The sequence below is a fragment of the Ptiloglossa arizonensis genome, chromosome 9 (assembly GCF_051014685.1).
Source record: "Ptiloglossa arizonensis isolate GNS036 chromosome 9, iyPtiAriz1_principal, whole genome shotgun sequence".
NCBI classification, from domain to species: Eukaryota; Metazoa; Arthropoda; class Insecta; order Hymenoptera; family Colletidae; genus Ptiloglossa; species Ptiloglossa arizonensis.
In genome coordinates this window covers 11938140-11952089 of record NC_135056.1, presented here as the reverse complement: position 1 = coordinate 11952089, position 13950 = coordinate 11938140, and the positions used below count along the sequence as shown (strand labels likewise).

Genomic DNA, 13950 nt, shown 5'->3' with positions numbered 1-13950 from the left:
TACCGTTTTCAAGTGGTTGTTAACCGGAAAATTTGGACATTGCCGAAGAAGAACGAGTCATCCGATAACGCAGGCGAATGGCTTCGATAACGATTGCCGATCCGCGCTGATTGTGCAATCGGATCGAGTTCCTTTTAAGTAATTGCTCCGGATCGACGATTTCCAAATATTTCGGGCCACGGAGCCCTTCATAAACGCAACAATTTGAACCTCGTATAACGCGTTGAATCATAGCTTCGAATTTCGTAAGTACGCGTTAAATAAATTCGTTTCGTTTCGTTCATAAATAACTTGATAAGTATACGGTGACATTGAACCAATTGCACGCTAAATGTATAATCGTTCAAAGAAAAATTACTGTATGCTTTTTAAAACAAAACCATTGTTATCTTCGGCGAGATAAGCGATATTGTTTTACATATAAACAAAACACTTTAATATCGTTCTTCGTGAGAAACCGTTGCGATATTTTGTTTCGGTCGCGGTACAGTCGATCCAAGAAAAGTTTCATTTCGCGAGAATCACCTGGTATCACCTAGATTGAAGTACCGGCCTCGTGGAAAACCAGTTTTGAAGTTGGAATACTTCTAAACTAGTTTCCTAAACAATATCATCCGACACCCAATAACTACGCTACTGCGAGTCACCAGCCATCGTACAGCGCTCGCCCATGAGGATGCATAGCTTATGTCAAGGACCTATTCAGCCCTCGACCTAGTTATAAACCTTTACAAGAGGAAATATCACCGGACATACGTGCACCTATTATTGTATAATTATCCGTTCAAATTATTTCACCGATTTGCCAATTTTATATTTCCACATTTTGCGAAAAAGTATATTTCGTTCCAACGAACGATACGAATTCAGAGCATTTCGCGCGTTTCGAATTTGTACACATCTTTCCCTCCACTTCTGTAATTCGTTAAGTAAGATTAAGTACGGAACGAAATTATTACCGAAAAATATGATACGAGAAATTCCTTGGAAATTACGTAATTCTACCGTTTCTTTTGCCAGTATGTTCTCCTGATACGAAAGTTTCAAAATCGGTTCAATTGTCTTTCGAAACTTGAAAAATTTGAAATCGCGCGTATCGTGTACGACCCAAGTCGAAGAATTTTCTTGAATTTTAAATAACTTCGCTATTCAAGCGCGTTATCGTACAAACAGTCATGGTAACAGTAGTAGCAGATAGTAGTAGTGGCAGATAGTAGAAACAGTTTTGTTGCCGCTGCAATTTGCGTAGTATGCGAAATAACTTCATCCGTTCTGGTACCCTATGATCTTTCTCTACCGACAATATTGGGAAAAACTGTAAAATCACCGTAGAGCTACGGGAGAGATAATTGTACAAGAACCGTGCAATATATAGTTCTACGAGTACCATGGTAAATTTGTTTTATTCTAACCACTTCCGCGATCTTCAGAGAATGCGAACGTAAATGCGCAGAGAGTACTGTTACGCATTGTGCGAGAGATCCGTATGTAGTATCTTGGTCTTGAAATCAGAGGAGCAGACTTAGAAGTAATTCTATGTTAATTTAGCGGTGCTACGTTCGAGAACGTAAATCAACGTATGCAAATCAATGCATCGAGTAATTTAAGTTGATTGGTGCGTTGTTACTGTTATTACAAGACGCATTGCTGTTTCCGTACGGAGTAAAAGTAACAAGAAGAAGAACATGTGTACTCGACCAAACACGAAGCCGTATTTCCAGACCGGTGAGACGTTTATTTGTGAAAAAAAAAACAAAAATAAAACATAATTGCACGACGAATCCACGACTTGCATACTAAAATTACAACCGTTGCTCTTAATTCAATTTTGGTGTAGCAATATCAGGCGTATTGGTATTTGTTCGCGAAATTATGCAATTTTGTTCGAACGCTTGAAATGTTTCGAATTTCTTGTCGCCTGTTATTGAAGTGAAAACGAGAGAATAAATATACCAGATTTAATACGAGAATCTATGCGAATTCATTGGTATTGCTCGAAACATCTCGTTGGTCGTGAAAATGTTAAAATTTTGGTAATTGAAAATATAGCTATTTCGGTAAGGGTGGTTTCAAAGAGGTCTGATAATCACTGGAATAATGAGTTTAAGGTTCATCGACTAACCTGGAAAACTAGCCTGAAAGACGTCACGTAATGCGACTCAGATAAGGTAACGTCCCAATGTTTTATCTGTGATACTTTGAATGAGATAAGGAATATTCTTCTCTTCGCGAAATATTCTGCGCAACCGGCGTTTTAAAGAAAACCCTTTCGAGTAGGTAGCAAACTTATCGTGAGATGAAATCGTTGATTAAAATTCGAGGTGAGAAAATCTGATCGACGATGGCTTCGTTAACTTCGAACTTCCCTTTAGAAATAATTAAAACAAATTCCGTGGCCTTCGTTGTTCTCACCGGGGGCCGGATCGATCGGATACGAACGAATACGAACGAGAACGAACGAACGTACTGAAAAATCAAACGCGTATCGAAAAACACGGATTCTCGACGCGCTGGCTGCGCGTATTATTTATTTGTCGATGAGCAAACAATTACGCGACGAAACAAAGGCACCGGTACCATATTTCTGCCCGACGCGACAACGTACTTTGCTCGAAACAACAACGAACACGTCCCGGTTGTAAATCGTTGCAACGAGCCAGCCATTATCTGGAAAAACCACGGGAACGAAATTGTGTCTTCGATCTAATTCGGTGAAATTGTACCGCGCGTTGCTCCAAGTTCCAACAACGTCGCGATAAACAACAATGGAATCGAATGTTAATCGCAAAGATCGTTTCGTTCCGATCGGAGAACAAAAATGTGTCAAACACGCGTCGTTTTTAAACGACGAAATTATTCGAAGACGTTCTGAAAATCACGTTGCGATCGAGATCCAAGTAATCGCTATCGAGTGTACGCGTACAGTTACGAAATACGAAACGCGGAAGTCCCGTTGGAAATTCGCAAGGGAAAAGACACGCGAAAAATCGTGTCTAACTCGAAAAGTAAAACGAATAATTTCACGAAGCGCGGTTATTTAATCGTTTTGTCTCTTTTTTCCTCCGCAAGAGAATGACTCGCGCGAAATATTCTATCGATCACTTTCTCTCTCTCTCTCTGTTCGTTCGTCTTAGACGAATAACAAAACGAATAATTTTTCCGGCACGCGTTACTTTATCGTTCCTTTGATTTCTCGCGTGGAAAAAATGGTATCTCTCTCTTTCAATTTACCGGTCGTCTCGTTCGAGAAGTAAAGCGACTACTTTATCGTTCACGATTACTTTATCATTCTCTCTCCGGGTGTGAAAGAAATAAAGACTCGCGCGAAAAATTGGACCAATCTCTCTCTCTCTCCATTCATCGTCCAACTGGAAGAACTGTTTCGACTTCTTCGTGTTCGCGAGAGAAAAAGACTCGCCCGAAAAATTGTCTCACTTTCTCTCTCTCTCTCCACTCGTCGTCCAAAGCTGTAAAATTCGACACCTTTTCTTATCCTTTGTTTCCCCCAATCGATAGGTCAAACTTATCCTCGCATTGTTTTCAATTGGAGAAGCACGCGTTACTTTCTCCGTGTTTACAAAACAAACGATTCCTTCAAAAGCTATTTATCGCTCTATCGGTCGTCCTGTGGGAAAAGTGAAACAATTTCTCGCCTCGCGGATCGCTTGGTCGTTCATTTCTCCGTGTTCGTTCGCGTAAGTTTCCTCGGTGGCGCGTGGTGCCGCGGTGAACGTGTTTACCCGCGGTCCCCGCGATTCGTAAAAACGCGTTAATCCGCGACGGAGCAGAGATTGCACGGTGGCCGGTTAACGACGTCTTTAATTTCCAATATTGCGCAACCGACGGTTACCGCGATTCGTAATTGTTGCCCGCGCTCGTAAATCAAGGAGAATTTTTCGAAACATCCGGCCGTGTGGCGCGACGCGCCCGCGTACAAAAGATATTTCCCCCGCGGGAAAGAATGGAACCCGAGGAGTTGTTCGAGTTCTCGAGACGGAGAGGTTAACACCGGCCGGTGGATCCCGTTCCAACTGGCTCCGTGTGTGTTTCCTCCCTTCCTTTCTCTTCGTCTCCTCGTCTGTTCTCGCCCGAAGGTCGTCCGGTTTTAAATACGGAACCGTCGATCCGTGTAGCCGTCGTCATTTTAAATATCAAGAGACCGCGATACTTCCTGCAATTTATGACCGTACGAGGCGCGCAACGATCGTACCCGGCGCACCGTTTTCCAGAACCGTTGCCCGTTTCGTTTCCTGCACCCGGTGGCGGCCGGTTTATTCGTCGATTTCCCGTGCTTCCACCGATTCTCGATAAACACGACGATTTCCCTGCTGTTTTACGGTCCGCGTAAACGTCAATCGTCGGCGTTAATGGACCCTCACGGCGAATAGAATGATATTCCACCGCGGAATGTTTTCTCTACCCCCATCCGGAGGCTCGTTATTCGAATAAAAAATTGCCACCGCTCGAACAAGTTTCGAATACGGTCCACGCGACGCTTAGCTCGTGGATACGGAAGAACGGGAGGAAAAAAAAATTTTATATATATATATAGATATATATATACACGTGAGAGAGAAGATCGATGATCCTCGTCACCGTCGAAAGTTTCCTTTCCCGAGCGTCGACCGAACGCGATAAACAACGGGAATAATTGGCGTTGTAATTGGCGCGGCAACCACGGTCTCGTGTATCGTTATTAATGCGCGCACGGTCCACGCAATCGATATGATTAATCGACAATCGATAACTGATTAACGTTGATTATTACCAGATACGTGAACGTTGGCCGGTTAGGTCCGATCGTCCCTGACCATTGAAATTGCGTTAAACGCCGTGGGTCTCTGAAACGATACGCGTTAGGCGCCACGCGAATTGTTAAAACAATTCGAGCGTTGTTATTGGCGCCGTAAGCTGGTCTTATCTGGATTCTGCCGCGGATGAAGTTAAATACGTCCCGTACCTCCTGTACGAGTGACGTTCTCCTTCGTGCAAACACTCGCGAGCTCGGACGAAATCTTTTCGTTGTTGTTCTCGTTGTCGCCCGAGCGTTGTTGCATCGCGAGCTTGAGGTAACAAACAATGTATGTACGAATTTTTGAACGGTACGCGAACAAAGTTTTCCTTTTTTCTTACGTTAAATAACGTCCAACGATACACAATTTTTGATGGGTACGCGAACAAAGTTTTCCTCTTTTCTTACGTTAAATAACATCCGACGATACACAATTTTTGAAGGGTATAAGAACAAAGTTTTCCCCTTTTCTTACGTTAAATAGCGTCGTCCGACGACACACAATTTTTGAACGGTACGCGAACAAAGTTTTCCCCCTTTCTTACGTTAAATAACATCCGACGATACACACGACAAATTATTTTCCAATTATCTTCGCACACGATCGAAACTTAATTGGCCGTGAAACGAACTGTAACGCTCGCCGTGTACTACGCTAACGGAATTTTCTGAACGGTTCGTCGAGCTCATAAGATTTTCATACGATCCATAAGTGGGATACGTTGAGAACCCGTACGGTATAACGTCGCGTAAATAAATCGAGAAACTTGACACTCGAGTTCGTTGAAAAATTCAACCGTCTAATTCGATACAACGCGATACGGGGAACATGGCGCGCGAAAACGGTGAAACGAAGGTCGTAACGATTTTAGAATATTCGAAACTCTCCCGATCGATGACCAATCGATTCGCACGGGACGAGTTACGATAGAAGAGTGGTCGAAGAATTTAATGGCACGGAATACTACCAAAAGGAGACTGAAAATGACTAGTTAATATAGGTCCGCACACCCCAACACGACCGCACGTAGCTCGCTTCGTTTATGAACGTTAATTACATGTGAACCACGCTACGCGCTGACGTCATGTTTAACCTGCACTATTTACTTATCGTTACAATATTGTTACATATTTAACCTTAGGAACAATTATATAATAACCAGCAATGTAGCGATATTACTATCAAAAGTTTGCGTTCGAAATGGATAACGTTGCGATTATTTCTTTTTCGAGTTCTATTTTCGATTCAACAATATAATATACACGGTGTTTAATTTTTTTGTGAGAAAACCTCTCGAGTTTGTTGCAAAACGAATGCGAAATTGAGAGGCCACAGTTGAATTGCCCGTAGACCCTTTTCTATATTTATATTGAACACAAATTCGTATCTCCCGATTGCGTCACGTTTCGTGAAACATTTTGCGTATTCGACAGGTAAAAAATTGCGTAAAGTTGTTTTTTTACTAAATCATTGGATAATTTAGACGAAGAAAAAAATCTAAAAACCTTCGAATATTTGCAAAACCGGCTGGGAACACTTGGTCGTACAAAGACTATAAAAACCATTTCTATCATTGTGTCGAACAAGTGTTTGCACTATAAATCTTGCACCGACTTTTTCTGTGGATTATTGACATAGGTCGAATGGAATTACCACGCAGAGTTAGAGTTTCCGTATGTCCGTGTAAAATAATAAATATTACGAAATCGAGATGAAAAAAACCATTACGGAACAAATAAGGAAACTAATTTACATTGGACAAATTTTGAACGATTATCATTTGGGGAAAAAATTCAAATATTTTATCTTAAGTAAGTATTCCTTGTTTATAAATGATCCGATACAAATTAATTTAAAATATTTTTTGTTCGTTAATTTACAGGTCTCTAAAATCGGTACAATTTTTATTTGAAACATTTTTCAAAATCTTTTATAATGTTTGAGTTATATATAAATAAATACAACGAGTCTGATGCAAAGGGTGGTTTCTCCCTTAAAGATGGAAAGTAGTAGCAACGCCATACGTCGTAGTTCTCAGAATGGAGCAATGAACGCTTGTACGAAGTTTTATAATAATCAACGTTCGACAGTTCGCGATATTCCGTTGGCGGTGTTACTACGTTAAGTGGCGTCGAGAAAGAAACATTAATGACACACGAAATTTTTGAACCAATTACATAGTCCTTCGCATCGTGTATGGCATTTAATACATACTGCTACGAAGCGGTTGTCTAATTATGTAGATTACAGTGAAGCACAGGTCAAGTTGTATTAAATTATGACGTCGTGTAACACAATTGCTCGTAGCGTCTCATGATCTCCTTTCTGCAAATTTGGGTAAGTACAGCTGAAAAGAATTCACGGTTCCTTATTTCATTTTACGTACAGAAATAATATTACATTGCGGAAGATTCGTCGCTCATTACGAGTTACTTCTCTAGATAAAATAAAATGTACATATTTATGGAACAAAATTATTTTCTTGTTGATGCGTGACGGGTCCATTTCTTGTAATATACATTCCACGTACGTTTCAACGTTGCTTGTTTTTATTTGCATAATGCTCTCATTGATTTATGAAATCGTAACGAAGTAAGCGCATGTACGTGGAATAAATAAGTAGATACAAAATAATTCGTAGACAATGCACTCGAGTGCATCACCACGAATGGTTTATCTTATCGGACTGTGAATTATTTACGCTGACTTGTCACGTGCGACCTTCTATGTCTTTGTATTATTTTTCCTCGATTGCAAATGCATAAAAAGTGTTATGCAAAATTTGATTCTAACAGAAACTTTAATATTCTGGGTCAGTAAACGATAAATATTGCGTAATACGTATATATTTTTGTTCGAAAAATATATTTAAAAAAGTTTTGGAAAATTGTTATTAAGATAATGTTATAGAATATTAATAAAAGTAACTTAATATTATAGATATTTAATATTAATAGGATAGGTAAAATACTTCGTTTGTCTAATTTCGAAATTGATTACGATTTTCGAATAAATTTTCATTAAATTTGTTTCTAAACATACCTACAAAACTTTAACTCAATTATTGTAGAATTGCTAGGTGCTCAATAATTCCTACAACATTTTGTAAAGAAAATCTTATTTATTAAAATTTTTAATCCTTTGCACTTCTTATACATCTATATATAAGACCAATAAGATAAAAATGTATTTGTACATAGAAGATAGTACAAATATAGTTTACACTGCAAAACGTACACGACATATGCAACTTCTGAAAGAACAATATACATTTGCTGGAATCGTATACCTACTGTTTCAAAACCTTTCTTCTGTATAGTGAAATCACATACACTCATTGTATAATGGAAAACAGTCTTTGAAAGATATTTTGCTAATATAAGCGATCTCCTTTCTTTCGAACACACTCTGCCGATCTTAGAGCGTGAATTAAATTTCTTGCCGAGCTTTACGTACAAGGTACTATACATATATACATACGCCCCAGTGCAAAGTGCCAATAGAATATGAATTTGAATGATATTTAATATACTTCATGCTTCTAAAGCAACAGCCTCTGGCACTTTGTCTTTTGTTCGTTCTGCAGAAACAAATAATAATTTATTAAATACCTACCGTATAAAGAAAATTGAGTATCACATAATTGTACAAACGTACTTACCCTTTTTCTTTTCTGGTAATTCTTGCGGAACCTCTGGCAAAGTTATATCTTCCGACACTTTTGGCAACGTTACGTCTTCTGTTACTTCTGGCAAAGTTACATCATCTGGTACTTCTGGTGCTTTCTGTTTAAATTCAGCTTCCAAAAGTGCATCAAGTTCTGCTTCAGCTTCACTTTCATCCTCTCTCGTAAGCTCTCCCAATAAAATTTCATCTATTTCTCTCTGTTTTTCAAGGCCTTCCTTGGTTTCATCCATAACCTTCTCAATTTCTTCGATCGATAGCAAGTTATGCAATGTCTTTAATGCAGCATTGCCTACTTTTAAACCATCCACAACCTTTAATTCTACTTGCGCGTATTCTACATCGTGCACCATGCGCTCAAGATTTTCAAGGTGTCTATCGGTCTTCATTAGTAGTTGTTCTTGGAACTTCTTCTTTCGTAATAGAAGTAAAGCTCGTCTGAAAAGACGTTTACAATTAGCTATGTGCATTCAAACGAAAATCTGAAGAAATTAAATACTCACTCTTTGTTTCCATTTTGTATAAGTTTCTTTGCAAGTAATCGTTCCTTTTCAAGCGTTTGCTCGATTCTTCGTTGATACTGTTTAATTTTGTCTCTGGTCTGTTTCAATTGCTATAAAAAGAATAGTAGTTTAAGTAATGATTTCAATAGAAATGGAGAGGTTAGGAAATTATGAATAACCTACCAAAACAGCTTTATCCTGCTCGGTTACGCGACTCGGCGGTTTTTTCTTCCCGAAGAAAATGCCCATTTCGTTCTACCTGCCGGATTAGGCTATCGATCAGACTGACGTGTAATATTTAAATAAAAATTCATATCACAATTGATAGTTGCACTTAAAATACATATAACTGACTGCATCGTGTCCAACGCCATGTTACGAAATCGACTTATCGATATCTCGTTCTGTTCAGGGGCGCAAACTATGAATACAATGCGCGCGAAGAGTTTCATGCTTTACAGTTTCATTTGTCCGACTAATCGTACAAATGAAAAACAATAGAAATTGTCTATAAATAAATAAAAATCTCAAAACAAAGAATTGAAAAAAACTTGCACGTTGCTCCTTATATAGTAACTTGTAACACGATTATAGATAAGGAAATAAATAATAATTTAAACTTAATCTTATTATACTTATGAATTGTATCGTTATTGTGAAAATTCATGCGTTAGAGCAAAGAGTATTTATTACTAGATAGCTACATGTCGAATAATTTTTAAGAAAGTAAACCGCAATAGATATATAGTTTATTGAACTATGTTCGTGTATTTTTAGATATTAATTTTGATACCAACAAAAATATAGGGAAACTGTTATTTTATTCTGACAAGAAGATTTATAAAATAAACCCGTTTCAATACGACGTATAGGAAAACGACAGATATGGAACTTTATTTACCAATTTCGTCGACGGTGGTAGAGAAACAAGGGAAAAGAAAAACAACAAAGACATTAGATTGAATTGAACAATGTCCATTATATTATATATTTTATTCCCACATACACACGGCACGTTGTGAACCTTTTCTTAAATATTAATAATATTATCATAATAATAATAATCGTCATCATCCTCGTTATCATCGCAATGATAATAATTTTAATAATAATAAGTAAACAATAATAAACATAATAATGTGAATTCATGAGATATATTTATATTTATGTATATATATTTATAATAAATCATATAGTAATAATCGTCGTATTGTAATATATATTTATATGTACAGAGGGATACAATATTGTTATTCTTTATTAGTTTAATATTTATAATCGCAATATTATATTTACTTTTGTCTGTATACATACACAATGAATTAGATTATCGGCCCTTTCTTACGCCACACCCGCGGCGGATAAATTCTCTCATTTTCTATCTTTTGTTTCTATTTTTTGCTTCACTTTTTTTTACTTTTTAATCTCCTCCCCCATTTAATCCAAGGACCATAATTTGCCCTTTAACGGCGCGAATGCTCAAATATTCGCGGAAGAAATGATCCGCGGTTTTCATTTTCGTTTCTTATCATCTTTTTTTTTTTTTTTATTTCTTCCATCGAGAAAGGCGTCGTCGAGTTCATTCGAACGGTCTCGAATACGCAACCGACTATACATTTCTCTGAACACGATCTCAATATAATCCGTGATCGTTTTGCTTTATCTTACAAAACATCCATTATAGTTTGGCCGCTTTTGGATAGAGAGTCGCGCGTTCCCCGCTCACTGTGGATGTCCTGGAAATTTTCGCTCCAAATCACGATTAAATTCGAACAGTTTATTGGTTACGCGAAAGGCAAAACGTTATCTCGTTTCTCTATTTGTTATTTCATCGTTTTCACTTATCCTTTTGTTTGTTTTTTTTTTTTCATCGTATGCCTTTCCCTTGTTTTTTCGGTTTCCCTTTTTTTTTCTTTTCGTTTTTTTGTTTTTTTGTTCTTTTTTTCATTTTCATGTTTCGTCGCGCGCGCGACCGACGAACACAGAAACGCGCGGCTCTTTCGCCAGCAGCGCGCCTTTCATAAATATTCTGTACAACGTTATAATTATTATAAATCATCATTATATCTTATATAGAGCCTTACCGTTATGTCATTATTATCGGTAGTGTAAAATTGAAACTTTTACGTACTTATGTAGATTAGATTACCGTCCGCCCACGGGCGACCGTCGGCGGGCGTGTTTTTTATAATTATTTATTTACCATTTTTTTTCTTTATCTGCTCTTTTAAATCGATACATAATCGTATAATTTTTAGTATGCCGTACTATACGTATTGTAATCGTTTACGATTAGTAAGAATATGTAAAATCGGTATTTCGTCTTAGTTGTTGGCTTTGCTCGTTTAATTCAATAAATCTCATTAAGCATCCACATAATTGTTTAATATACATGGAATTAAAAGTGGCTTATTTATTGCTTGTTATATTGCAAGTTTCCTCATTGCAAGCTGTACCATGCCGCCGAGCTTCCGTTTCATTCTTTCATGCTATTCCGCCTTTGTTCGTGTCATCGCGAGGCGTTCGTAAAAAATATTTTAAAAAGTTTCTCGTTCCGTGCCGCGTGTTACAACAGAATCGCGACTATGGTTTCTCCTAGCGCGACGATTTCGCGAACGACGAGAATTCTCTCGGTGCTCCCGGAATTCATAACATGCCGTGTACACGGAACATTCGGTGTTCATTGTTTCCACGAACGAAAAGGATATCACAAAAGTAAGGACAACGACGAATCGGGAGAAGCGAGTGCTCGAAATTCGTAAATATTTCCTTTCTCACACATACACACAACGATCACGATGCGGTTCCTCGTAAAAATTTCGAATCGATTAAAATTGCTTCTCAGACTTCTTGTTCTTCTCTCTTAATTTCATATTACAAGTTCCGAGAGAACTTTATTTTTTTATTTTTATTTATTTACTTTATTTATTTATTTACTTTTTGTTAATTCACCACGCTACCTTACAGAAGAGGCGAATGAAATTGTGCTCGTGTAATCTCAGGTATGTTCGTGTGTACGTTTACGTGACCGTTCGTTTCGTGCCGCGTGGAAAAAGAACTCGAAAGCGAAACGGGGATAATGGCACAATTTACAATTACGAAAACCGTCGTCGCTATAATCGTTCTACTCCGATGGAAGAGAAGAAACGAAGAAGAGAAAAGGAAAAGAAAAATGAAAAAAAAAAAAAAGAAAAAAAGAAAAAAAAAAATAAACGGCGGAGAGATTCGCGAAACCGCTGGAAACCGAACGATGCATCGGTGATACGGATCGTACGGCGTTCAACTACGAAAACGAAACGTTCTTTTTTTTTTTTTTTTTTTTTCCTTTCTTTTTTTTCTTCCAAGATCTCGCAGATCGGTTTTGATATGTGAAGTGGAAAATAAACGGGTGGCGCGTGTCTCGAAGCAAACACGAACGAAACGTTTTCGTTCGCCGATCACGACTGCTACGTATAGGTGGCTAGGGGTGGTTGGTGGGGGTTGGTTAGGGTTCGATCTCGAAGATACGCGATTCTCTTATCCGTCGATTCGTATTTACGACCCGGGAGCGAGCGAAACGAACGTTTAAAGTGGTTAACAACTCGGTTGACCGATTCGAACACGGTCACAATCAGGGAACAGTATCCACGGGGAAGAAACGTTGCGCCAATTGGTCACCGTGTCGCATTTTTTCTTTACGGGCTGCACGAACGGTTGGTACCGAACATTTACCGCGGAACTGGAGCGATGACATAACAGCGTAAACGAAGAAAGTCACGATAGCGAAGAGCGTGGACGTCGTGCGAGCGAATAGCGTGCAACCGAGTCGCATGCCGCGCTGGAAAATAGAGGAACGCTTCGTACGATTAACGCGGAATAAGAAAATGAAAGACCGGGTTGGGGAGGGGGGAGGGAGTGGAGAGAAAAAAAAAAGAGAAAAAGAAAACGCGAAAACAGCGTTAAGAGATTAATCGAAATTATTCGTCGACAATATCGTGAAAGCGTTCGGGGGCCGATGGTACGGTTAGATTTCAACGACCACGGAGAAGTGAGAAGTAACGCTCGGAACGTTCCTCGATGCTCGTTTCGTGGTAAACGGTGGCCAACGAAATTGAAACGATTGTTTTCAGTCGGAAAAGTCCCGTCGTTTTCGAAGATATCGGCGCGGGAAATCGTTGACAACGCACCCGGTGGGTTTTTATTTTCTTCACCGTTGCGATCGAATCGAGCACAGGACAAACGATCGCGCGAACGTTCCGCGGGCGCCGAGAAGAAACTAATTTTTTTTATGTTCGATAACAGCGAGCAATTGAATCAATCTCGTTTTTATATATGTATATATCTATACATATGTATATATAGATACGTATACGTGTCTATATGGATATACACATATATATATTTATATACGCGGTCGCCGTACACGACGGTTAGCAAAACTTCATCGAAGCTCGTGGCTGTTGTCCTTGTTGCACGCAGGAAGAATATTTAACAGATTATACATGTAAACCGCGCATCCGAACGGTGTGCACGTGTAATTACATGATTATATACTTATCGTAATTTTTATGCTTTGCGTGCTCATATATATATAATATATTATATACATACATATCGTATCGGGTTACGTTTACATTACATTCGGCACGCGACCCGAACGAATCGCGCGGATTACGTCTCTCTCTCTCTCTCTCTCTCTCTCGAGATTTTCGATCGAATGTGGCGAACGATAGTGATCGGTTGGAGCGTGTGTTCCGTAACCGATACTTTCTTCGATGGATTTTCGATCGATTCGCGTTCAAACGTTTTCCACACTGATTCGTTTATTCTCTCTTTCGTTATTCCGTTCGCCACGCGTAAGTTCGTTGAATCGTCGCGCTGACATCGACGCGCGATTCGATCGGGCCACGTGTCTCGGTAAAAACTTGAAAAAACGAAGTCACTTCGAATACAACGACCATAGGGTATTCGTAACACAGCGATTATTGCGT

At 38.9% G+C, this 13950-nt stretch overlaps 1 protein-coding gene across 1 annotated transcript; it reads right to left on the bottom strand.

The window, feature by feature from the left end:
* Window positions 1-7923: 7923 nt before the first annotated feature.
* On the bottom strand, window positions 7924-9342 carry Vps20 (vacuolar protein sorting 20). Its single transcript, XM_076319929.1, has 4 exons — window positions 9164-9342; window positions 8981-9090; window positions 8455-8915; window positions 7924-8373 (listed from the first exon to the last, which is right to left on the bottom strand). Exons 1-4 carry the CDS (start codon window positions 9227-9229, stop codon window positions 8327-8329), a joined length of 684 nt encoding a protein of 227 aa, XP_076176044.1. The 5' UTR covers window positions 9230-9342; the 3' UTR covers window positions 7924-8326.
* Between the last annotated feature and the right edge of the window lie 4608 nt (window positions 9343-13950).